Genomic DNA, 27995 nt, shown 5'->3' on the forward strand with positions numbered 1-27995 from the left:
GAGTGAACGCTGGCATACTCCTAGCAGCTCGGGGAGTGAGGTGCTTCTGCTAAAGGAGTCAGGTAGCTTGAAAGATGCCTTTTATCACAGCCCACCAATCCCTCACATGAACACACCCATCTCAACTTTTTTTCAGCAGCAAAGACTGTATATCAGTGTCCACCTGCCAACCCTTTGTTTCATAGAATTTTTCTAGAGATCTAAGCTCTAGAAATCTAAATCATTTCTCCAAGTCTTTCCCACCACTCTACTGGAGCAGGCCATTCTTGTCCCTTTCCTGAACTGTTGCTACTGTATCCACCTGGCTGGGATTAGCTCCATTAGAAAAGGAGAAAGATTGAGTTCGGGTTCATGGGTTCAGAAGCATTAGCCTATGCTTGACTGGCTCCATTGCTTTTAAGGCTGTAGTGAGGCTGAAACATCATGGCTGGGAGTACCTCTTGATGGCTGGGAAACAGAGAGGGCCAGAGGAGGAACCAGGGACAGAGAAATGTCCTTCAAAGGCATCATCTGCTGGATGATGGAGCAAGAGAGAACTATTTGAACTTACCTGATTCTGGTTTCAGCAGATTAGCATGGACTGTGGCTATGTCTGTCTTGGTCAATTGACTGAGCATTTTGGTAGCAAGGACACTTCCTTCCTTCATTCTTACACTTAGTATTAAATGATGATGACTATTTCTATGAATGACTCATGACATGTTATATGCTATTTGTAGTGACTGCAAAACATGGGAGGGCAGGCATTTAATTTCAATAGTAAGAGGAACTCTTATTAAGCAGTACAGTCTGGGTTCTATTTTTTTAACTTAGAAATTGGTAGAGTTATTATTCATGATACCTGGACCTAGCCAGGGGCATGGTGAAATGGACATCCAATAAACTACACAGATCAGAAAAAAAAATATTTGGCAATTGAAGGCCTATAATGCTTAAGCCATGTGCACTAATAATTGTACATCCAGACAGCTATCCTATCCTCATTATTCTTTAAATTTGTTTCTCAGAGAGAGTCTCATGTTTGCCCAGACCAGCTTTTGCCTAGACCAGTCTCAAACCTCAATCCTCCTATCTGTACCTGCTGAGTAGCTGGGATTATAGGCATATACCACCACTTTTGGCTAAATGCCTTTTATGCTTTCCTGAATTTTGTACATTTTCTTTAATAAGCGTATTTTCATTCAGTAATTTAGTAATTTCTGTAAGCCATTCTTATATGGCTTCATAAACACTTTCATTGTGCTGTAACAATGAAGCACATTAACTGATCCAAAGAGTTATAAGAATGTTTGTGGGGATATAAGGATTTACTCAGCATCCTCTATCTCCCCACCCTCCAATTCATAAATTAATCATTCTGCTACAACAGGTTTTTTTTCATTTGTTCAAACTACCTGTTGTGCATTTTTGCAGTTAGAATCATTGTTTTCATATCCTCTTACATTTAGGTTTTTCTACTTTGCACTATATCTGCAAAAATATTCAGAGTTTCAATAAGTCTTCTATCCATCATGTTAATGAATGCTATTACCTTGAATTGGTATATCATAATTTCTTAAATCTTGATCCAGTGGTTGGATATTTAGACTGATTCCAGTGTTTTGCTAGTAGACATGTTTCAAATGAACATATTCACAGCAGGTGGTGTGCTTTTGTTGAATTATTTCTTTCCTTAGGACAGTTTTACAGAATTGAAAAATGGATCTGCTATAGTGTTAGCCTCGTTCCTTTCATGCATTTGATATGTTGCATTATAAAGTGAAAGGTGCTTTTATGCTGGAAGTAATTTTCTGTTTTGTATGTTTGGGTTTCCATTTATGATATATTAGTAGATCAGGCAAATTCAGATAAATAAAATTTACTAGGCTATAAATGGTTTCTCCGTGTTGTGAACTATGGTAAAGGAACTGATGTGATTACAACTTTTTAAATAAAAATTTAGTTGCAAGTGACAAGGCAAAGTGGCACAAGTCACAGGGTAGAATCTCAACGGATTTTCTCCATGTGAAGCTCAGGGGAAACACTGATGCTTTGCACATCCCCTAAGCTTCTGCCCAAGTATGGCATTTTGTCAGGTAACCCCCATCTTGGCATCTATTGCCATCATTAAATTAAAATATTTGTATTGTAATTAATAGAAGGGTTACATTATATTCACCAGGTAGAAAAATGTTCCCCATTTTAAATCCTTAAACAAATGTACCTCTTTGTGTATGGTTTCTTTGATCGATTCATGCTTACAAACTCCTTCCATCATATGTATACAGATTTATATCTTTATCCATTGTATTACGGATGGACCCATTGAGTTATTCCCAAATTTCAGCTTCTACAAGTAGAATTTGAATAATTGAGTTATAGGTCATGCCTGTGCTCAGCTTTCCTAGATCTGTCTTCCACAGTGAGGAAGCCCTTCCATCCTCTCTACCACCAGAGAGTTGTTTTGTGACCTTGGCAATGTATGGTATTTTCAATACTTTTTACTTCAATTTTTTTTTGGTCAGTGTTAAGGACCTTTGAATTCTTTGTGTTTGGCAGCTCTATTGCTGATCCATGCCCCCAGAAATATTTCCTATTTTAAAGATAATGCTGGGGTACAGTATTACTCCCTTTTTCTTTTGACCTAGACTTTTTCATGTGTTTACTGTTATTTAAATATTCTCATTTATAAAATCACAGGGTTAAGTTTGCCATCCCCTATTTATTTTTTGGTTGTCTTTATTGAGATATAATTGTCTATGGAACTAAGATTATGACAATTGGATATTTTTATTATTGTGAAACAATTCACTTTGTTTCTAATAATGCTATTCTTAAAAGTCTACTTTGTACGTTATTGTATAACTATATGTTATTGCATAACTATACAGTTTTTGGAGAGTTAGTGTTTGCATACATACACATCTTTTTTGATTCTTTTATCTCTGTGTTGTGTTTGAACCCAGGACTTTCCTTATGCTAGTCAGGGACTGTACGCACAACCTTCTACAACTGAGTTGCTCTCATAATATATCAATATTACGAGTCTTGTATATTTTTGTAGACATCACATATACTTCTAGGCCAGTATGACAACTTTTTAGAATTAGATTATTATGCCATTTTTATTTAATAAAATTAATGATATGTTTGGCTTTTCAGCTGCTATCTTTCTATTTCTCTATCCCCCCACTTATTGCTTTTTATTTTTCTTTCTCACTTTCCCCTGGCTTAAGAGTTCAATTTATTGTTATAGTTCTCTCTTTTACGATTTATGTATTATACTAGCCTATTTTTTCACTATTTTCTTCAGAGCAATTTTGGACTTTACGACATGCATTTTTGAATTATTACAGCCTAATATGAATTCCTATTTTATCTATGCCTGAATCAAAGTCCTTGAAAATGCTCCTGTTAGAAGTTTACACTATTCTGGTCTGTTCAGTGGTTTGCATAGATCTTCATAGTAGAAATTGCCTTCAGTTTGCTTCTCTCCTCCTTCTGAGCTAAAAAGATCCAAATTTTCCTGACATCAGGGCATGGCACTTACCTTGTATTTCCTCACCATTCTAGATAGGTGAGTCTTCTGTCAGAAGGCAGAAAAATCCCCAGATATTAACGCTCCCTCCAGAGGGAAGAAGAGAAAAAACTTCTTGTTTTTCCATGCTGAGCCAATAGACAACAGGTTACAATCTCTCAATCTACTTATCCTGCCACACCTACTAATATTATACTATTTTTGATAGCCTTGCCCTGGGAGCCTAACCATAATTAATTATTCTATTTCTGTGGGAAGTTAATGCTAAGTTTAGTGAACACAATGTAGGAACTTTGAGAACCCAATGTATTTATAATATATATATATATTACTTATCATTTTCATGATTAATTTGAGAAAAGAAAAGGACTGCAGAAATAAATGACAAGGCTCAAAAAAAACCCTGCAGAAATAGATGACAAGACTCATTATGACTTTAGGAATACTCGGGCCATAGTTCAGATGTGGTGGCACATATTTGTAATTGCAGCTATTAAGAGACAGACAGAGGAAGATCAGAGTTTAAGGCCAACATGGGCAAACTGCAAGACCCCATCTGAAAAGTAAACTAAAAGCAAATCTACTGGGCAGTGGTGATGCCAGTGGTGGTGATAGGGGTCATCTGTGTGTGGGGGGGAGGGGGTCCATCTCTGTATGTGTCTCAAATGGTAAAACACTTGTCTAACATGAGGCCCTAAGTTCAGTCTCTAGTACAAAAAAAAAAAGAAAAAAAAAGCCCCAAACAACAACAAAACCCTCAGGTCACAGGTCACTTTTCTTAGAGCTTTGCTTCAACATTAACACCTGCAAAAGAGGTAAAGATGAAGAAATATACAACTTCTCATCACATGACAGGATTTTTTTTGGTACCTTTTGTTTTGTTTGCCAGGACACAAATACCAACAGAGAGAAGTAACAATTTTCAGATTTATCATCCCCAAATACACTGCAAAGTTAAAACTGCAAATGTAAATACAGATGTCATTTTTTGGCCAGTCCTGGGCTTGAGCTCAGTGCCTGGAGCACTGTCTTGGACTTTCTCAAGGCTAGAGCTCTACTACTTGAGCCTGAGTACCACTTCTGGCTTTTTTCTATGTATGTGGTACCAAGGAATCAAACCCAGGTCTTTGTGCATGCTAGTCAAGCAAGCTAGCACTAGGCCACATTCCTGGCCCCAGATGTCATTTTTAATTTAGGAATTATATTCTGGATGTTACAGAAAGCAAGTTTAGTCTAATAAAATTTACAAGGGGTCACTGAGAATATCTCCAGGGCTAAATGGTGATAATTTAGTGTCAAAATGTAGTATCAAAATTCTTGCTAAAAATGTGTTCTGATTCTGCAATTAATTTTCTTTAATACCCAACCTTCAATTCCAAGGACATAGTCAAGACTTCCTACTATTCCTGTGTTCCTGGTGATATGATCTTGAACTCTGAGGTTGTAGATAAACCTTAATCTTAAGTAGTTGTCCTAAGTATCAGGCAATTTTTATATGATGAACTAAAAGGAAATGGAACTAAAAGTAATTTTTTCCTAGAACCTCTCTTGATTTCCATAGGTGGAACAAATTTCTTTTTCCGAATTTCTTTGGATTACACATTTCCATGTCTAGTCTAAAAACTACAAAAGAGAAGCCACAACAAATACCAAGGTGTGTTTGTAGTTATTATTTGGAAATATCAGAAGAGCATTTTGTTGTTCTAAAATAATTTATAGGAATACTCATCTAAATACTGGGTATTGAGCTCCAGCCTAGTATGCACAAAGCCCTGTGTTCAGTCTGTGAACAAAGAAAAATTAAAAAAGGAAAAAAAACTGGTAATGATGAATAAAGTCTTTCCATAGTCATCAAAATGAATCCTTTTGTGGTAATGGGATTGAACCCAGGGTGTCACACTTGCTTAGGCAGGTGCTCTACCCCTGAGCTATACCTCCAGCCTATAAAATGATTTTTTAAAATCTGCTTTTCCCCATAAGGCATCTTTTGCACTTAATCATCTAAGAGCTGATTATCCAGAATATACAATACATAAATCCACCATTTTTTTCCTTCTGCTCCTACAGTTTTGGTCATTTCACAGTTCATTGACCTTCTTTCCTTGGCAAAATAAAAGTGCAAATAGCTCAAACTAATGTCTTCAACTTTCTATATAAGGATTTTGCAGGAAAAATTATAATTGCTTTTTCTAATTTTATTTTAATATATAGAGGGGTCACAGTTATAGTTGCCAGATAGAAGGTGCATTACTTCTCACACATTGATACCCCTTCTCATGGTTTTATCCCCATTTCCTTCCCCCCACAGGAAGTTATAATTGTTGAGTAACACATCAGTAACACTACTAAGTATTTGGCTAGGCTCTGCTGAGCACTGAGGAAGACTTAAAGAAGTTAAAAATGTGTTCCTGTATCTAAGACCATTATAACAGAAGGGAAAACAAAGCCAAAAACATGTACTAATATATTTAAAGAGCATCATGAAAAATGTCTGGTCACACAACTCTACTGTACTTGATGGACATACAGCAGTTTCGAAAAGGAAGAACACAGTGTAGATTGACAAAGTCATGGGGAAAATTCCCAGGAAGTAGTGAGACTTGAGCTAGTTACCAAAGAATGAATGGAATTTAACATGGAAAGAGAGGGGGAAAGAAAGGAAAAGAAAATTCTGCACAAAGGAAAAAAGCCTAAATAAAACCCTAGAATTTCAGAGTATAGGACCCATCTATACCTTTACATTAAATACTTCATAGTTACTAATACAACCAACTTTTAAAAAACTTTATGAGCATATTTGAGCATATATATTAATGTGATACTTCCATACATGCAGACAATGTTCCTTAGTCAAATTTACCCCATCACTGAACACTGTTTCTTACTCTTCTTCCCTTTCTTCGTAATTTCAATGGGTTTCATTGTTCAGTTTTCATACCTGCATCCTCCTTCAGTATCCATTCACCCCCCCAACCTTCTGGTATCTGCTCCCTAACAAAACCTGTTATATATCCCTGTCCTTCATTTCTTAGTGTATACTAGTTATATAATAGTACACTATTTCACTATGCTTTTCACACATGTATGTATACTATACTTCAGCTAGATTAACCAACCCTCTCTACTGCACTTTCCCTATCTCCCTTAACCTCTGTATTATTCAATAGCTTTCAGTGAGTTTTCTTATACCATCTTTATCCATACACATGATGCATTTCAATACTATTCACGTTCTATTGTTCTCTTAATCTCCCCAATTCCACTTGCCACTCCCAAATAGTTCCAGTTGTAACTACATTCTGCAGATGTATGTATGTATATAAACCTCTTTTAGGGAGATGCCTCACATGAGAGAAAACATGTGTCCTTTGCCCTCCTTTGACCTTACTTCACTTTACATGATTATCTCCAGTTGCCTCTATATTCCTGCCAATGATGTCATTTCCTTCTTTATAGCTGGGAAATACTCTGTTGTGTATATATGCCACATTTTCTTTATCCATTCATCAGCTAGACTGCTTGTACACTTTGGCTATTGTGAACAGTGCTAGAATAAACATGAGTGTGCAACTGTTTCTGTTGTATCCTGATTCGTACATGCCCTAGAACATAAGCATAAACCACTGGTATCCAGCCAGTATCTTATTTTATAATCATACAACAATTGACTTATCATTCTCAGGATGATAGAAATTTAGTACACACACACACACACACACACACACACACACACACACACACGTTCCAAGAGTCATGCTTACAGGTACAATAAACACTTGTAAATCCTATCTACTTCTGAGGTTAAGGCAAATTGGATCACAAGAACCAGTTGAATCATAGTGCAAGCACAGCCAGAATGAAGTTAGAAATATGCTCAGAAACAAAATACAACCAGGTGCTGGTGGTTCATGCTTATAATCCCAGCTATTCAGGAGGCTGAGATCTGAGGATCGCAGTTCAAAGCTAGCCCAGTCAGGGAAGTCTATAAGACTCTTATCGCCAATTAACCAGCAAAAGCCAGAAATGGAGCTGTAGCTCAAGTGGTGGAAAAGCTAACAAGCTCAGGGTTTGCACTCAGGTCCTGTGTGTAAGCCTTGGGACTGGCAAAAAGGGGGGGGGGCATGTCTTAAGAGGTAGATTAACTGTGCAAGGCCCTGAGTTCAATTTTCAGTACTTAAAAACAAATTGGAAATGTGGCTTAGTGGTAGTTTGCCCGGGTTCAATTCCTCAATATCACCTAAACAGAAAAAAAATGGAAGTGGTGCTATGGTTCAAGTGGTAGAGTGCCAGCCTTGAGCAACATAAGTTCAGGGACAGTGCTCAGGCCCTGAGTTCAATCCCCAGGACTGGCACACACACACACACACACACACACACACACACACACACACACACACACACAAACACACACACCAAACAAATTTATTCTCCAAAGCTAGTATTACATTCATTCCAAAACTAGAAAAAGGATACACAACAATAGAAATCATTCTGTCATGTAGGTATAAACACAAAAATTCTCAGTGAAACCCTTGCAAGCCAGATTCAACAATTAACTAAAAAGATCTTACATAGGTAAGAAGAGAAAATGGCAGTCACTGGCATCACTGGCAGTGGGGAAAGGGGAAGAGGATCACCAAAAGAGAGAGGGGGAGAGAAAGAAAGAAGGAAAGAAAGAAAGAAAGAAAGAAAGAAAGAAAGAAAGAAAGAAAGAAAGAAAGAAAGAAAGAGAGGAGAGCTGGGAGTGTGGCCTAGTGGTAGAATGCTTGCCTCACATGCCTGAAGCCCTGGATTTGATTCCTCGGTACTACATACACAGAAAAAGCCAGAAGTGGCACTGTGGCTCAAGTGGCAGAGCACTAGACTTGAGGAAAACATGTCCAAGAACAGTGCTTAGGCCCTGAGTTCACGCCCCAGAATGGAAAAAAAAATAAAATAAAAAGGAAAAAGAAAAAGAAAAGAAAGGAAGAAAACCAAAGGGTTCTCACTTGCACTCTTCTAATAAATTCTGTAATCCTCTGAGCACTGGTAGTTCAAGCCTGTGATATCAGCTACTTAGGAAGCTGAGATCCAGAGGATGGCAATTTAAAGCCAGCCTGAGCAAAAATGTCCATGAGGCTCCATAATATCCAGCAAAAAAAAAAAATCAAGATGGAGGCCTAACGTAAGTGGTAGAGTACCAACCAAGCAAACATGCCATATAAAGATAAGGCTCTGAGTTCCAAACTCTAATACATGAAACAAAAATAGAGTCCTATCTACTTCAAAGTCTGTTCAGGGTCATATATAAAGATACATATGTAATTGAGAATAGATAATTAAATCTTTACTTGCAATTCCCAGAAAGCATCAAATAAAAGCTCATTTATGGCACAGAGCCATACTTGAAGTCCATTTTATCCTCTCTAGTTCCTAACATAAACTCACAGACCTTTCTCTGGTATCCAGCTTATGACTTTTGTTTCTTTTCCCCCTTATGCTTTTGTCCCAACATTGGGTTAACTTAGTTTCTTTCTCTGGCTTAATTATTCCTTTCTCTATCTCTCTTCTTAGTTTAGGTGGTCAATATTCATTCCTTAAATTCCACATAACAAATCTGGAAGACACTTGCCTGGAAAAACAATGAACATTCATGCCTTAAAAAAAAAAATCATCCTGCTGAGGCACACATATTCTTGTCATGGACAAAAATGACATTATTTTTCCTTGGTGTAATATTTTGCTGTCTTTTTTGAGGATGCTGGGCACTGATCTCAGGGTCTCACTATACTTCAACTGCCTTTATGTTAAAAAAAAATAAGTTTGAGTGGAGGTGTGACGCAAGTGGTAGAGTACTAGCCTTGAGCGGAAAATGCTAAGGAACAACACATAAGCCCTAAGATCAAGCCAAAAATATACCACCATCACCATCCCCTCCTACAAAAAAAAGGAAAAGAAAAGAAAACCCAAACTTTTGCTCACCTTTGCTCTAAACACTTAAGACTTCACACAAAGGTCACTACTTCAGCTTCTGTCCTTGTGTGACCCAAATGCACTGTGCATCATAATCTGTTACTATCCTTGCAAGAGTCCCTCCTAGAAGATTCTCTCACCAATTCAAATTCAAATGTGAACTTACATGTGAACTTGGATTTATTCTTTATTTAGCTTCCCCGGAACATCAATTTTTTATTGTCATTTTGATGTATGTTCATTGGTCAGGTATGGTATTATTACGAGAGGAAGAGAATGGGCCCAGAGAGATTAATTAAGAGGCTCACACATGTAGCAGAAATTAGAATGTTTTCAGATTTGCACATGTGCTGCTTTGGATTTATGTGTAATAATAAGAAAATATTCTTGCCCAGGACTGGCAAAAAAAAAAAAAGTAAAGACAGACAGACAGGTGCTAGTAGCTCATAGCTGTAATCTTAGCTACTCAAGAAAATATTCTCCTTAGGTGAGAGGATTCATGAAAGCTAAATATATTGCCTCAGGAATGTAATTATTCTTTTGGCATTACAAGTTCAGAAAACCATTTCTAGGCATTGACAGACATAGATTGTACATAAACATAGATTGTACACAGCTCCATGCTTATGCTTACATGCTTAGTTACAAATTTCATATAGGAATTTACTCATTTATAAATACAATACAAAGTAGAGAAATTTTCACAAGCTTCCTTCCTTTTATCCCTTCTATCATGAATAATTATTCCATTGCAACACATTAAAACTATTTTGATGATACCAAATGTGCAACTGGGAATATTCATGCTACCAGATGAGTCTTAATTTAACACAAAAAGTATCTTGAAGAAATCAAGGGATTCAATTCTAGGCTGGAAGTTCTGGCTTTAATACCAAGAAACATGTCTTAATCAGATGGGCTCTGCTTTGAGCTGGAACTAAGAAAATGGATTGGTTTTCTGAAGCAAGAATTTGGGTCACAATGAGAAATGGGTTACCTTCTCATCCATCTTGCTCAGTAAGTGGGGATATGCAATCATGAAAACTGCCTGCCATGGTATGCCCAGCAGGCTTGAGCATTTATGTCTACTTTTTGTCTGTTTTCATCAAGAAAACTCCAGTCCAAGTCTAAACTGAATTAGTGGATTATTTCTAGATCTATGAGTAGCTTGGTAGGGGCTCTTAACTGCCTTGTTAATTCTCTAATTGTCTTTATCACTCTGCTTCAATGTTCTTTGTTCTATAAAGACATCAATAACTAGCAAAAGACTAGATTCAAGATAGGCGAGGTGGCTCACGCCTGTAATCCTATCTACTCAGGAGGTTGAAATCTGAGGATCAAGCTTCAAAGCCAGCCAGGGCACAAAAGGATCTGAGATTCTTATTTCCAATTAACCTCTAGAAAATGGGAAGTGGGGCTTGGATCAAGGATAGGGCAGTAGCCTTGAGCTGAAGAGCTCAGGGACAGCACACAGGCTGAGTGCAAGCCCCCTGACCCACCAAAAAAAAAAAAAAAAAAAAAAGACTAGATTCAGTGCTTTTTTTTTTTTTTTCTGGTCTTGGGGCTTGAACTCTGAGCCTGGACAATGACCCTAAGTTCCTTTTGCTCAAGGCTAGCATTTTACCACCAGAGCCACAGCTTTACTTCTGGCTTTATCTGGGCTTAATTGGAGATAAGAGTCACAGACTTTTGTACTGGGCTGGCTTTAAACCATGATCCTCAGATCTGGGCCTCCTGAGTAGCTAGGATTACAGGTGTGAGCCACTGGTACCCAGCTTCAGTGCTCTAAGTATCTCAGGAACCCTGTGATAAAGGGGCAGAGGGAATCTTGGCTTTGATTTTATAGAAAGCACTGAGACATTACTTTGATGCAAATATTGGAAACATAATGAGAGATGTTATTTCACATATGGACCTTCTCTCAGAGAATATGATGTATGAAATAGAAAGGTTGTTGGATGTGGATGATAATTCTCCTAAGAGACATGAGAGGCAGACATGTTGACTGCAGACAGATTCCTTCCTATCCCTGTATATTGATACTCCATACTTTACTCCTTTCACCCAGAAAACTACAATGATGTCCTATCTGTTTTCCTATCACATCTCTAGTCATGCCATCTGCCTCTAATTCATTTTCCACACTGCAAGTACGAGGATCTTTCTAAGCCACAAATAAGATAATTCACTCCCTGTACTAAAAACCCATCAATACTTCCCTTTTGTTTGCAAAAAAATATTCAAATTGTTTTGCATGATTTAAGTGCACCCAGATAGACGTTACTGCCTATCATTTCAGCCTAATCTGTTCATCACCCCAAGAACTACTTTTGACTCACTGACATCTTTCTGTACTATGTGTATAGGTTAGCTTCCATTGTTATAACAAAACCTGAGACAGGCTAATTTTATAAGAAAAGAGGTTTATTGCTGGGTACTAGTAGCTCATACCTGTAATGCTAAGATACTTAGGAGGCTGAGATCTGAGAAAGCCAGCTCGGCCAGGCATGAAAGTCTATGGAACTCTTATCTCCAGTTTATCATCAGAAAAGCACCAGTGGCACTGTGGCTCAAATGGTAGAGTGATAGTCTTGAGCTAAAGAGCTCAGGGACAGTGTCCAGGCCCAGAGTTCAAGCCCCACAACCAAAATAAAAGAAAAACGAGAAAGAAAAAAGAAAAGGTAAGAAAGAAGGAAAAGAAGGAAGGAAAAAATGTTTGTTTATCTCATGGAAGTTGGGGGTTTGACGTCCCAACAGTGTAACCCTACTTCTAATGTGGGCCTAATGGCAGATGAGGAAGCAATCTCATCTCCAAAGAGGAAGCCAGAGGGGCTAGATCCCACAATTTCTTTCTTAGGATCTCTCAGTAGGCCCCATCCTTTTAAAGTTCCATAACATTGCTTCTCTGGGGACCAATCTTCTAATATATCCAAACCACAGCAATCAACTTTCTTCCTACCTTCTTGCCAAGCTAATTCTCTCATTGTTTCTCCCTCAGTGCAGACTTGCAAATACTAGATTCAATGATCTCCTATAGATGATAATGAACAAAAGATAATATTTTACATATAAGAACTAGTCTCAAGGAATATGAGATAGAAGGAAAACTGATGAACAGTTGGGTGTGGGTGATAATTCTCCCAAAAGACACAGGAGGCAACCATATTCAATGCAGACACAAACTCTTCAGCCAAATCCTAGACATTTGGAAATACATGTATCAAAAATGGTTGATGCCAGCAGACTTGGGAATAGAACTACTGTGTGGAGGAGAGGCAGGGATATTATAATGCATGGAAACTGTCCCACACAAGGAAAAATTGTTCCACCCCAAATGCTAGTAAGACCTTCACTGAGAAACACTGAGTTAGGAGATAGGTAAATCTGGGAGCTGAGTTGAGTGGCTTAGAATAACAATGCTAAGAGCTCATACCTAAGGATTCTCAGCTGCACCCCTTCTGAGATAGAGCTCTGCCTCACCTGTAAATAAATGCTTGATAATTTTATTTGTTCAGTGCAAGAGATAGAACCAAGGGCCTCATGCATGCTAGGAAAGTGCTCTTCTACTGGTAACACCTCCAAACTTTAAATACAAATGATGAGTCCATGCTTTGAAAAATATCGGTTTAAAACTATCCATTGGTTTGAGAAATGCTCACTGAGCATCTGATTTTTTCTTCTGGCTCTGCTCGCATTTATCTACTTTACTATAAGGTAAAAGCTAGTCCCTATTCCTATCTCTAATGCAGGCTCTGTGTCCTGTTAAGAGTGCTAGAATCTAGTATTGTGTTTGGCATAGGATACTAAAAAAGTTTTTTCTCTGAATAACGATTCTCTAAATCTAAAAATCAGCCCTGTGATCTAAGTTTCAAGCTAACAGATTTCCCTCTAATCAGACATATCTCGTTGGGCATTTCAACTACACCAGGAACAAAGCATCCATTTTGATCCAGTGTTACCACAGACCAATAACTTCAGTTCCCACTGTTATGGAAAACGCCATCACCATCTTCCAAATTTCCCAAGCCAGAAGCCTGCATATCACTGTGTCTCTGCCTGTCCCATCATCTCCCTAAGCCAGTGAATTCCATCTTCTAATTATCTCCTAGGTTCTTTCTCTTCTGATCAGTCTTTCTTTCTTTTTTCTTTCTTTTTTCTTTCTTTCTTTCTTTTTTTCTTTCTTTATTTATTTTTGTGGGTCATGGGGCTTGAACTTGGCCTGGACGCTGTCCCTGAGCTTTTCAGCTCAAGGCTACCATCCTACCCTTGAGCCAAGCTCCACTTCCCATTTTCTAAAGGTTAATTGGAGGTAAGAGTCCTTTTATGCCGGGCTGGCTTTGAACCTTGATCCTCAGATCTCAGCCTCATGAGTAGCTAGGATTACAGATGTGAGCTACCTCACTGGGCTGATCATTCAGTCTTTCAGGAGTGAGGACTGTCTGCCTAAGGCTCTCAAAATCATATTTTGTTTCTTATAGGCTGCCACCAGCCTGTATTAATAACTCTATATGACCTTCATTATAAATATTATTCTCCCTTTCTCCTTCCTAAAACACTTTCAAGCCTTTATTGTGAGTAACTTAATTTGACCAAGTCTCCATAAAAACAAGATAATATGCCATGAGATGGTTGTGTTGACTAAATGAGACAACACATGGAAAGCCCTTGGCTTATTTCCTAATACCCTGTAAGACTTAGTGATCTTAGACATGAGTATTTTTTCTATTAGCATTATGAGCACTTACTAACACTCTCTCACATGAGATAAATTGCACAGCAAATTCACTTTTAGTGAAGATATTCAAGCAACAGTAAGTCAAGGAGAGATGCTATAGAAGCAATTCCTGAATTGAAAAGATTAGTTTATTTCTCTGACTCACAGAAAGCATAATTGGTGTTCTAGTGTTCTAGCAAACTAGAGGACTGTTGGAAAGAGAAGCATTCTATTTGGCTATAAAGATTATCTCACAAGGGATAAAAGTATTGTATTTTATTTCTTGTGAGCGGTTAATTGCAAAAGCTCTTTTATTTATGGTGTAACCCATATGGCAAATCAAGCCTTTACAAGAAAATGTGTCTCTTTTCAAAAAGGAGCAGTTAGGTCCTGCCAAAAATGGAACAAACAAAACTTTTAAAGACTTGTTTCAGCCCTGCAGAAATGTCTTTTCTTTTTTGAAAGAAGTCTATTAGTGATGCAAATGCAAACTATCTGCACAGCTGATTGTCCCAGCAAACGAAACAGTGAAACCATTAGAACTTTCTGGTGTAAAGTTCCAACCTGAAAATTTGGCTTTTAGACTTTCAAAAGGCAGAGAAAGAGAGCAGAGCTCTATCCTGTTCGGGATAGTTTCTTAGGTCTACTTATTGGAATCCTGGATGTTTGGTCTGAATAGGACAATTCTCTAAATACAATCTGAGGGCAGGCTTGCATAGCTAGGTTTCCTGCTAGTGCCTTCTGTGTGGGGGGAGGAATCAGGATATGTAATTTGGAATATTTATAGTCAGAATTTTAATTCTCAAGATGCCAGAGAAATTCAATGAGTACTTCAATACTCCTAGGGTAATAATTTAAGTGATTCTTTTCCCCCTACCTCTCCCTCCCTTTTTCTTTTCCCTTCCCCCGTCTCTGTCTCCAGTTCAGGGCCTGAATGCTCAAGACTCCTGGTGCTCAACCACTTGGGCCTACAGGAGTGTTTTGCCCCAGCTAACTTTGAACCTTCATCCTCAGATCTCACCCACCCCTCAAGTAGCGAGGGTTACAAGTATGAACTCTGTCATACAAATGCTTTAAAATAACTAGAAATTGGACACAGGTAAGGCTATTCGTGTCGGGTGTAAAGATAACATTTTCCAACATCTTTTAGTTGGTACTTTCTTAGAGGATTTGGTAAATATACAATAATAAGCAAAATGATTATAAACAGACAAACGACAATCAAAATGATTGGAAGAATGAACATGCAAAGAAGTGAAATCTAAATAGTTTGACTATTATTTGCTTGTATTGTTCTCAACAGGTGTGATGTGAGCCAGTTTCTCAGGAGCCACTAGGATGATATTGGTAGTTAGGAAGCACAGGGCCTAAAGAGATTAGGAAAGCATTGTTCTGAAGCAACACTGCAGTGTGGTATTGCCAGAGGCTATCACGGAGCTGAAATGCCTAGTGGGCAGTTTATCCAGAAAGGAAATTAACCGTCCAAAACTCACATGGCCTTCTTGAACACGGAACAGCGGAATTGGTATCCATAAAGTCTGGATGTAATGCTGACTCTGGGTCTTACACCGGGTGGAGCTTCTGGTGGGTAAGTTCTCACCAGTGGAGCTGTACACGATCCAGTGTTTACACCTCTGATGGAGGGATGGACTTAGTCTACGCTCCACCCACCACAACCTTCCCCTCCCCCCTCCCCCCAGGCTGGCAGGCAGTTCCCACAATCTCTGGAGGCAGGGGCAGCTGCTGCTTTGGGTTCTGCCCTGCCTGACTCTCAAGCCTCCCACGAAGGATGGTGGGCAGCAGCTTCCCCAAACTCCCCTTCCGCGGCTTCCCAGGATCTATCTGTCTGTTCTAAGTGCCTCCTCATTTGCCTTCCCGACCTGCCTTTGAGAGGGGGTGGGGGGTAAGGGAGGCTTTCCTCACCTTCTGTAGTGCACCCCCCCCCAAAAAAAAGGATTGTGACTCCTTTCTAGGCTGCTCCTACAAAAGGAAAAAGTGGGGACTTTTCTATACAAATTGGAACCACTTCTTCACTCTACCTGCACAGGGCAGGGACCAGATGCAGTGCATACCACTTAGCTGTTCGAGGAATGCAAAGCTGAAAGGAGCCACTTGGTGACAGTCCCCGCCCCCTTTCCCAAGTCCCAGGGGGACTGGCAGCTCCCGGCGGGCGTCTCCAGGCTGCAGGTCCGGTCCTGCGCGTCCCCGCCGCCCGCGCGTCCCCGCCGCCCGGGTCCCGGTCCGCGCGCGGGGCAGGAGCGCGCGCGCGCGCGCGCGGAGAGCCTGGGAGCGGGGCTCCCTCCGGGATCGCGGCTGCGCAGTCGGGAGGGAGCCGGGAAGGGGGAGGAGGGTGGAAGAGCCGAGTGAGGGGCGGGGGAGGAGCGGCGGAGGCGGAAGCCATGTTGGAGTTCCACCCGGAGCGAGGGGCCGCGAACGCTCCCCGCTCCGTGTGGGTGTGACCCGGGGTTCGGCGCGGCCGCAGGGGAGGGGGCGGGGACGTTAGGCCGCTCGTCGTCGTCGTCGTCGTCCGCGGCGGCGCGAAGGGGGGGAGCGGCGGCGGCGGCCGCGGCGGGGAGTCGAGCGATTGTGACCGCGGGGGAGCCGGGGGGCCCGGCCGCGGCGCCCACCCTCCGTGTGGCCCCCTGAGCGCCCCCCCTCCCCGGCCCGGGAGGGAGGCGGGGGGCACCCGGGGCCCGCCATGAACCCCGGCTTCGACCTGTCCCGCCGGAACCCGCAGGAGGACTTCGAGCTGATTCAGCGCATCGGCAGCGGCACCTACGGCGACGTCTACAAGGTACGGAGCCGGGGCCGCGCGCCCAGGGCCGCGGGAGCCGGGTCGGGCCGGGCGGGGGGCGCCGCCGCGCCGCGGGGAGGGGGGGGCGGCTGCGGGCTCCGGCGTCCCAGTGCCGGGCGCCGGGGCCGCGGGGGAGGAGGAGGAAGAGGAGGAGGAGCCGGCGCGGAGGCTTCGCCGCCGGTGACCGAACAAAGGGCCAAATGTTTGACCCGGGACCTCCCGCTCCTCACCTGGGCCCTCGGTGGACGCGGGCTCCGACACTCCCCCTCCGGTGCGAGCCGGCGGGCGAGGGCCGCCCGGACAGCCGGGCCCGGGGTCGTCGCTTCGGCAGGGACGCTCCGGGCGCAGGGCAGCGGGCTTCGGCGACTGTCAACCCTGCGTGGCTGTCCTCCGACCCACCCGGGAGCGTCACCGACGTGGGCTGGGAGCTGTCTGCTGCCCACCAAGGTCCACTGACCATTATAATTATTAGGATCCTGTCACTGGGCAAGCTGTTTCTGACCTCCTTGCTAGGTCTTTCAGCCTCTTAGTATCTCCATCGGTCAGGTCCTTTTAATTTTCGAAGTAATGACTTCCTGCTGTGAAAGACATGGCTAGTTTCTGTAATTATTATTATTATTATTACTCTTTTTGGAAACTCGAACGACTTTGTTTCCTCCAAGTGAAATCGGATGGCGATGCTTGTTTTTGTTGTCGTTGTTATTCGTTGTTCATGTGTAGGGTTGTTTGGGTTTTTTTTTTTTCCTTCTTTTGGTCAGTGATATATAGAAATCAGCTTTTTCCATATTTTTTTTTTCCTTTTAAGGCAGTCAAATACTTGGGAAAGATACTGCTTTGACAAGGTTAGAATTCAGAGTCCATTAAGAGGACAGCTCGCCTGTCCTAGAGCTAAGGACCACTTCTAAATGTGGGAGGCTAAATCACTCTTCCCTGGCCAGCTCAACTCCTGGCCTTACCGAGACTGCCAAGCGAGAAAGGTGGTGCCAAGTGTGGCAGCAGCCTTGATTTAGTTGGGGATCTTCTTACTGGTAACTGAAGTTGAACTCCCTTGGTTTCATGGAACACCTGAGGATGCAGGAAGGAACTTAATTTTTACATTGACAAGTTTAGACTGAACTTTGCCGCGTTGAAGTAAGAGGTTTGTTTTGTTTTTGTTTATTTCTCTTACTTCAGTGATGTGCATGAAGGAAATGAGATTTAATACTGTGTAACCAGTGTTGTACACTCATCCTGTGAAGGATTTGCTTTTCACCCCCACATTATCAGTTTACCCATAGATCCTACTGATCCTACTGGTGTGTAGAGTACAGCTAAAAGCTAAGGAGGCATCCCAACAGTTGGGTTCTAGCAATAAAAGATCTCATTCCTAATCTTACTTGGCAGTTCTCTATTTCTTTTTGGACTAGAACATGTTAAATGACTCTTTAAATCATCTCTTCATTGCAGTTTTGTGCTGCAGGAGTCGAGGGTTAGGGTGCAGGGCCAGAGCCCATCCGGTTTTAGTTGAGATGGGAAGGTGGGAAGGATTGCTCAGGGCACTGGGGAGAGAGGGAGCATGAGTGATAACCGAGGCTCAAGAACCTGTGAGGATTTGTAGGAAGGCCTGTGTATGACCTCAGTAACCAGAGAGGCAATGGCAGGGCAGTTTTCAGGCCTTTTAATTTTTGTGAGAAGATTGAACTTGTAAGAAGGGAGGGGAGCCATTGTTGTAAAGGTAGTAAAATTAGGTTTGAGATTTTGAAAACTATCCCTACTACAGTATAAAGAGTGGATTGGTGGGGAAAGACACTTAAACCATTGAGATAGTCCTGGGAAGAATAAAGAGTATTTTGGAATTTGGTGAAAACTGAGGATAGATCTATGTTAATGTCAGATGGAAACTTAGCCAAAACTTCATGAATATGTAAGTCTTAGCTGGCATGTATACAGTAGGTTCTTCTTTACAAGAATAATTGGCCAGGCACTTACTATATGGGGGAAAAAAAAACAACCTAGCTGGTGGGTAAATTGTATAATTAAGAAGTAAAACATTTAGAACCTGTAATTTCCTAAATATATCTAAGTGCAATACAGTTTAAGTACAATAAATGGATTAATATCATCACCTATTTAAAATAATGATAATACTATTAACATTTATGGAGTGTTTATTTTTTTAGGCACTTTTCTAAGATTTGTCCTTTTTTTTTTTTTTTTTGCCAGTCTTGGGCTTGAGCTCAGGGCTTGAGCGCTGTCCTTGGACTTTCTTAAGGCTAGAGCTCTTACCACTTGAGCCTCAGCACCACTTCCAGCTTTTTCTATATATGTGTTACTGAATTTCCAGTGGAGAGACTATAAGGCATATCTTTAATGCCTTACACTCAGAACTGGGGCCGTTCTGAGTATGGATCTTTAAGTAGTATCTTAAATTCCTAACTCCTCTGCAGCCAGGCTGCTTTGTAGTCCCCCAAGTGAACATCAGATAATACATGGTTGATCCCAGTCTGCCAGAATTCCAATTCTGCCCAGAGCAGAGAAATTCTGTGTGGTTTTTGGCATCATATTCCTTGCCTGATAAATAGTCCAAAGCTTAAACTATTTTTTTAGCCTGTACTCATGATCATGTCATAAAGGTACATATTTCTCACATTTTTTTGCTTTAGGTTTTTCCTATTTGAAAAAGTTATGTTGATTAGAAAGGGGTGTGTTTTGTTTTCAAAAACCAGTGTACATGATTTGCACCTTCATTTGTCAGTGTTTAGGTGCTAAAAATTGAATCATTGGATTAAGTGAATTAGTTAGACTTAGGTATTCATAGTAATTATTGGAAGGTTAATGTTTTAAGTAATGTTTATTTTGAACACTGTTTTACTCACTGTAATAATATTGTAGTTATTTTAAAGTTTTCCTGGTACTGGGGTTTGAATCCAATCAAGATCTTTCTACTTTGAGCCTTGCCTCCAGTCCTAACATAGTTACTATAATTGGAGTGGCATAGTTAAAGTTACAAAGCATAGTTTAGTTACAAACTATGTGGATGGTCTGGAATCTTTTAGACAGGCAACTTTGTAAAATCACTTAGCTACTCAGGACTGTTTTATTGTGAAAATTTTGTTTTTGGCTTTAAGAAAATGACTTGAGTTTTATCCAGCAAATAAGTTACCTTTATTTTTTTTTTGGTCCAAGCTAATGCCATTTGCAATGACTTAAAGTAATTGAAGTTACAGTGATGAAACAAAAAGTTAATAAAGTGCCATAACTGCATGTTGTCTGTCATGAAGTAGCTTCTGTTGGGGTTTACCTAGAGACTAGGAGGTTGACATTTAGTGTTCTACTGTTAGGCCACGGAAGACCCTTAAAGCACTCTGAAATTAATAGGTTTTATGTTACATGTATTTGTGTTTTTCTGGAGAATGGTGTATAGCACTTACTATGTTCTCAAAGAAGTCCTTGATCCAAAAAGAGAACCTGTAGATTTGTCCATTTGAAACGGTTTAGTCCTATATTGTCAATATCTAATATGAAATGTGTGTGCATCTTGCCATATTTTCTCAGGCATGGTTCCAATTTAATTTCTATTAGTCTGACCCTTAAGTCTTCCTGTCTTGACATCTGTTTTAGCTTTATTGTTAGAAACCTATTATATAGGCTTATGGGTTTTCCCAGTTCTTTGTTCCAGCCCATTGTCTACCACTTATCTCATCACAGACTACAGCTACTTTTCTAAAAATGTATAGCCAACTTTTGTCAACCAAAGCCCGAATATTGACAATTTGCTAAGGCCAGAGTCCTTGGAATTATCTTTACTTCTAGACTGGCAGACATTGGCCATTCTATACTTGAGCATTTTCCACAGCCCACAAATGTGTTAAAGACTCCAAAGAAACTGGTAAAGAGACTGGTAGAGAAACTTGCAACGTCTGAGCTTAACATAATCATGATTTTGAGACAAAACGGTTTGTTTCATTTCTCTATCTTAGTAAATCAGCCTCCCTCCCTCCCTCTCTCCCTCCCCCCTCTCTTTTTCTCTCTCTCTCCTTTTCCCTCTCCCTCTCTCTCCCCCCTCCATCATTCCCCCTATCCATCCCTCTCCCTATCCATCTCTCTCCCTCTCTCCATCCCTCCTCCTCTTTTGAACTTAACCTAAGGCTAGCTTTCTACCACTTTAAGCCACAATGCCATTTCTGTTTTTCTGGTGGCCAATTGGAGATAAGACTCACAGACTGTCCTGCCTGGGCTGGCATTAAATGATGATCCTCAGATCTCAACCTCCTAGTGAGCAGGTCGGATTATAGACATGAGCTGCCAGGACCCAGCTAGTAAATCTCTTACTAGATGAATGATTCCATAGATATTTCACAATCTGTACAGCCTAACTCAGTAGCATCACAGTTACTCTTATAAAAGAATGGTTCTAGAGCCAGGTCCTGCTTTCATCACTAACCAGCTCCAGGAACCTGGACCACTTGTTTTTTTTCTCTCTGTGCCTTAGTTCCTTCAGGTGTAAAATAGTGATGCTTAGAAAAGCATTTAGGACAGTGCTTGATGCACAATGATAAATAATTATTTATTATTGAATATTTCTAACCTGCTCTGCTCCCCAGTCTTTGCCTCAGGTTTTTAATACTCGGAGTAGAAATCCCATTTCCTCTTTCCCAATATTTATATGGTTTGTTTCTCTATTTTCTTCAGATGCCTAGGTGTCCTAATTAATATTCAGCATTTGAGATATCACCTTTTAATATGCCTGTTTTTTAAATTTTTTTAATGTATATGTGTACGTGCTTGTATGTTAAAAAAAAAAACACAAATGTGCATACACTATCATCTACTGGTAAGGGGAGAGTAATACCCAAAGAGAGGGAAACCTGAACTGGATAGAAGTGGGAGATTAGAAAAATAAATTTTTTTATTAAAGAATTTATCAACGTTGATTTTTACATCATATTTTAAATGACAAGTTTCACAAACAAGTGTTCAAGGAGGGAATCTCTATTTACAATCACTGGGACTTAGTAATTAGAACTTAATCAAAATTAAGCTAAGGGTTTGTATGTCATAGAAACATTAATTTATGGAATAAAATATGTCTATAGAGTCATAGGTTTTTATGTCTATATAGTTATGTTTATATTTCCATTACCATGTCCATAGTTTTGGGCATGCAGTTATTGAATCCTCGCTCTTGTACTCTTTGGATTTAATAGCCACATGTTAAGGATATCATGCGTCTTCTGTTCCTTAGGTCTTGACTTGTCTCACTCAACATGATTTGCTCTAGATTCATCCACTTCCCTGCGAATGTCGTTATTTTATCTTGTCTGTTGGCTATGTAGAATTCATTGTGTATATATACCACATTTTCTGTATCCATTCATCTGCAGTAGGGCATCTGGATTGTTTCCATCGCCTGGCTATTGTGAATAGTGCAGAGATGAACATAGCTGAGCACGTGTCCTTATCATATCTTGGGTCATGATGTTCAGGATAGATGCCCAGAAGTGGTATGGCGGAATCGTAGGGAAGGTCTATTTTCAGTTCTTTAAGAAACCTCCACATTGCTTTCCAGAGTGGCTGAACTAGTTTACAATCCCACCAGCAGTGTAGAAGGGTTCCTTTTCTCCACAACCCTGCCAGCAACTGTCATTGTCTGAGTTCAAAATCTTTAAATATTTATTTATTTTGCCAATCCTGGGCTTGAGCTTGGGGCCTGAGCACTGTCCTTAGACTTTCTCAAGGCTAGAGCTCTACCACTTGAGCCTCAGTACCATTTCCGAGTTTTTTCTATGCATGGGGTACCGAGGAATCGAAACTGGGTCTTTGTGCATGCTAGGCAAGCATTCTATCACTAGACCAAACTCCCGGCTCACCTGTTTTTTTTAAATCACTCTATAAAAAAGGAGCATTCTTTTCCCCATTTTCTGTGTTTCTAGAGATTGGCGTTTGTACATTTTTGAGTCTTAATTAGGAAAACGAATTAGGACTAAGTTTTTAACACAACAGTGAATGTTTCCATTAGGATGAGAAAATATATCATCATTCCCAACATCTAATCAAGACTGCTCACACAAAATGCTTTCTTTTTAGGGGGTAGGGGTTAGGACTCAGTCATGGCCTGGGCGTTGTCTCATAGTGTCACTTTCGGTTTTCTGGCAGTTAATTGGAGATATAAGAGCCCAGGCTGGCTTTGAACAGTGATGCTCAGATCTCAGCCTCCTGAGTAGCTAGGATGATGGGCGTGAGCCACCAGCAGCTGGCCATAAAATGCTTTCTGATAAGCATCTTGGCTTCTCCTTTCTACCAAAACAATCTGCATGTTATAGCAATTTTCAGCATTTGTTGAGGCCTTTGCAAGTGCCAGGGACTTTTTCTGTTAGCTTCATAGTTCAGTTCTACTCTTGAGCTAACTTTTTTCGTTATGACAGGTATCCCCGTATACTTGTTTATTACCCAGTTCTTCCCACTGTTTATTACCTGTCTCTTCCCACTGGAGAAAAATCTAGGACTATTTTATTTTGTTCACTGAGAATAGTACAAGAGTTCCAGACACCTTTAGAGACAATAAATATTTGTGGAATAAACAAACAACTGGAAATGAGGGGAGTAAACCACATCTACATGTATGTGGAGGAAGACCATTGCTTTTGTTTGACAGAAATTATAGTATGCTTTACCTGACAAATGTAACTGTAACCCCTCTATACATTATCCTGACAATTAAAAAAAAAAAGAAATTCTAGTAGGCTTTTAAGAAGAGGAAGTAGAATTGGGATAGATGCTAGATCTCTGGCATTAGTACATACCGATTATTCAGTTTAAATTAAATCAACACACTTAATGTGTCCATAGTACTATATGCTTAAGAAGTCATTCATTTGCAACTAAGTCAATAGTGACCGAGTACAGGTTGAACAGTCTTAATCCAACAATCTGAAATCCAGAATGTCCCAGAATCTACAGTTGGAAAATTGTCATATGATGGGTTGCAGTTAGAATGCAGGCATAATAGAAAGACAACCTAAAATCATCTTTTGGCTATGGGTAAAAATTATATTGAAACATACATTAATTTCATGTTTCACATTAAGTCCTGTCCCCAAGATATCTCACATTACATTTATGCATATGCTCTGAGTCTGAAAAAATCTGTAATGTTTCTGGTCCTAAGCTCTTTGGATAAGAGACGCTCAAATTGTAGTGAGTATACCAGTAGGCTCTTACATGTTGCTTTTTCAAAATGTGATTAAATTGGGTTCTTTGTTCACTCATACAAAAAGGCTTTTGGTCGGGAGTGGGAATTGTGTTTTTTCTTGCCAAGACAATTTTGATATTTATAGCATTATTCAAGGGCCATCTAAAATTATATGCCATGCATCATTGTCTGAACCTGAGATTACAGGTTTGGATTCCTAATGTAACAGTGTACTAACTAGTTTAGTCTTTAAGCTCTAGAGAAAAAGTTTAGATTTGAACATAGATATGTTCAAATAAGACTTTTTGAGAGGAGGTCATTGTCATTTAAACTCTTAGAAATTTAAAATTTTAGGACAATTTTTTCTGTGTAAATCATCTGCATTTCTTTGTGTAAAGACTCTTCACTGCCTGTGGACTAATGGACAATTTTTAACTCTAATATTCAGGACATTGCTCCTTTTGCCAGGAGGTTTCTAAGGAAGAATTAAATAGTTTAGAGAAGGGGAAAAGAGGTGAGGAAAACAGGGAGGAGTATTGCCTTTCCTGGTAAGTGTTTCTGTGCTTCCTGGTTGCCATAATATGAGCTGCTCTAATACCATCGTGTCTTCCCTGCCATGACATGAAGCCTGACACCTCTGAAATCGTGAACTGAAATAAATAATTCCTCCACTTAAGTAGTTTGGGTCAGATATCTTGGTCACAATGATGAACACCTAATACAATCTCCTCTGATACTTTTCTTGAACTTAACAAGTGGTAGCTTAAGGGTTAGTTGCAATGTGGCATCAGAGAGTTTATTAGTGAACTTTCTTATTGTTAAAATCTTGGCTGTTCAGGGCTGGGAGTTTGGCCTAGTGGTAGAATGCTTGCCTAGCATGCACGAAGACCTGGGTCCAGAGTTCAAGCCCCACAACTGACAAAAAAAAAAAAGCCAGGAACAGTGTCCATGCTTTTAGTTCAAGCCCCACAAAACAAACAAATAAATGTTAAATTCATGGGAGTACAAAAAGAATACAAAGAGGTCTCATTTACTCAAGATCCAGTTTACTCCAGTGGTGACATATTCATAGAACTAGGGAATTGGTTGGCACAGTTATCTAAATTTTAGTAAGATTTTGCCAGTTTTTGCATGGGTTCATTATTTTGTACTATTTTGTTATATTTTATAACTTAAATCATGCTGGGCTTTTCATTGGATTATGTTGGATTTTGCAGCTTAGCTTTTGTGGAGAATTGAAATCTTCACAGCATTGAGTCTACTAAGAGCACAGGAAATCCCTCTTTAGATCTTACTTTTTTAATCTCATCTATGTTTTTCCTTTTTTTATTTTTAATTTAAAAACATTATCCCTAACTTTTTCTAGTAATATTGTAAATGATAATTAAGGAGTGCTTCCAGGTGTAGAACAATAGTAATGTAAGCCACATTTCAGTTTGTATTTAGAATCCTTGCTGAGCTAATGAAGTCTGACTCCCTTTAGTTTAACCTTGTTCATTTTTAGCCTTGAGCATATGGACTCTTTTTAAAACTGGCAGAAATGAAAAGAGGGAAAATGACTAATTCAAAAGACACCCACTTTCGTTGTGTATCCAAAGATAAAAACAATGTTATAAATTTGGGATTATTGGATGTATTTATATATGTACATTTTACAAAGAAAAAGAAAAATTGTTCTGCCCATAAGTAAAAAATAAACAACACTGCTAAATTGTTTAGGAGATCCTAAAAAAGTTTCTAATCTTGAAGCATTTATAGAAAAACATAATTTGAGAGCTGGGTGCGGTGGCTCACGCCTATAATCCTATATAATCCTAGCCACCCAGGAGGCTGGGACTAAAGAATGAGAGACTCTTATTTCCAATTAACCACTAGAAAACAGGAAGTGGGGCTGTGGCTCAAGGGTAGGCTTGAGCTGAAGAGCTCAGGGACAGCACCCAGGCCCAGAGTTCAAGCCCATGACAAAAAAAAAAAAGAAAGAAAGAAAAGAAAAAGAAAACAGGAAAAAAACCCAAGACTATAGAATGGGTCAGGAGCATGGACTACTGGTAGAGTGCTTGTCTAGCATGTATGAAGCTGAGTTCAATTCTTCAATACCACATACACAGAAAAAGTCAGAAGTAGTGCCATGGCTCAAGTGGTAGAGTTCTAGCCTTGAGAAAGCCCAAAGACAGTGCCCATGTCCTGAGTTCAAGCCCCAGGATTGAAAAAAATGAACCCCCCCCCAAAAAAAAAACCTATAGTGTTATTAGAAATATTGTTTTTCTGGAAGAGCAAATAATAACCTGCTACTTAAAAATAGTCTTCATTGTAAAGACCTATGAATTCATTCCAGTCAAGAAAAATGTAGATACCAGCATGGCTGTGGGGCTCAAGTGAGCAAAGAAACAACAGACAACTTTGCTGAGAAAGAGCATATGGGAACCAGTTACCGATGCTCAAGGCCCGGGGTTTAGTCCCCAGTCATGCCAAAAAGTTAAGAATATAAAGAAAAAAAGAAACTCAACTGCTTCCCTAAAGCTCAATTTCCAGGCAATTTGGGATTGGAAAGTAAAGTTTCAATAATGGATTTTAGAAGGATACAGTTTATAGTTCATTGCTTTATATTTGTATATGTATATTTGTATATCTATATAAACTTTTTTGGCAGTTCTGGGGTTTGAACTCAACTCCTCACACTTGCTAGGCAGGTACTGTTTTGGTTTTTTGGTCATGGGGCTTGAACTCTGCCTGGGTTCTGTCCCTGAGCTCTTCAGCTCAAGGCTACCACCCTACCCCCAGGTCTGGGTGTTGTCCCTGAGCTCTTCAGCTCAGGACTACCACCCTACCCTTCAGCCAAGCCCCACTTCCATTTTCTAGAGGTTATTTGGAGGGAAGAGTCCCAGGTTCTTTTGTGCCCAGGCTGGCTTTGAACCTCAATCCTCAGATCTCAGCCTCCTGAGTAGTTAGGATTACAGGCGTGAGCCTCCCTCTTATCACTAGCCCCACCTCCAGTCTTATTGTACCGATTGTTTTTAGGATTGGGTCTCACTTTCTACTTGGGCATAAGCCTGAACTTCAGTCTGCCTACTTTAGGCTTCCTGTCATCCTTGCTGGGATCATAGCATGCATTGCCACATCTCGCTTCCCTCCATGAATATGGAGCTTCATAGAGCTTTCTGCCTGGGCTGCCACAGTTCTGCCCTCCTTCCAGTCTCAGCCTTTCAAGTAGACCAGAGTGACAGGCACATGCCACTGCACCAGCTATGGGTTGAGAATGGGTTTCGAGAGCTTTTTTGCTGTGTCTGGCTGTATACCTGATCCTATAGGTCTCAACCTCCTGAGTAAGATTACAAGTGTGAGCCACAGGAACAGCTATCTTGCTGTAGTTTGTTTTTTCCATATGTCATATAATTGCAGTGATGCAATATGTATATATTTCAATGTGTGTATATATGTAATAAACGTTAGTATTTATAATATATATATACACTACTATACATTAGTATCTAAAATATCTAAAACGTGTGTATGTATATAGCATATATACATAGTATATATTGTGTGTTTATATATGTGTGTATATACACACATACTAGCTACTGTAGCAACTAGTAGCTGCTGGTGTCCTGTCAGCTAGGGAGGCAGCTACCAGGGGATTGTGATTCAAGTCCAACTGAGGCCAAAAGTTTGTGAGAGTCCATTTCAACCAGTGACCAGAAATAGTAGATGCATCTCTTAGCCCAACTACAGGGGAAGCACAGTGACTGTGTTCTGGTATGCACTTGTCATGTCTAGTAACACAGAGAAGCATAAGTAGAAGGATTACACAGTCCAGGCCAACTAAGGCATAAAGCAAGACCCTACC

At 40.1% G+C, this 27995-nt stretch overlaps 1 protein-coding gene across 5 annotated transcripts in view; it reads left to right on the forward strand.

Moving 5' to 3' along the window:
* The first annotated feature begins 16562 nt into the window (after positions 1–16562).
* Map4k3 (mitogen-activated protein kinase kinase kinase kinase 3) overlaps positions 16563–27995 on the forward strand; it is a 132548-nt gene continuing 121115 nt past the window's right edge. For all 5 annotated transcript variants that reach the window (XR_016536268.1, XM_090337081.1, XM_090337083.1 and 2 more), the window contains exon 1: positions 16563–16977. Coding sequence is in view for 4 of the 5 variants with exons in the window: in XM_090337081.1 (XP_090193207.1) it covers positions 16882–16977 (96 nt within the window). In the remaining variant the exon portion in view is untranslated. The remainder of the gene's footprint in view (positions 16978–27995) is intronic.

This window comes from Megascapheus bottae, chromosome 7 (assembly GCF_031878675.1).
Source record: "Megascapheus bottae isolate mThoBot1 chromosome 7, mThoBot2.hap1, whole genome shotgun sequence".
Classification (NCBI taxonomy): domain Eukaryota; kingdom Metazoa; phylum Chordata; class Mammalia; order Rodentia; family Geomyidae; genus Megascapheus; species Megascapheus bottae.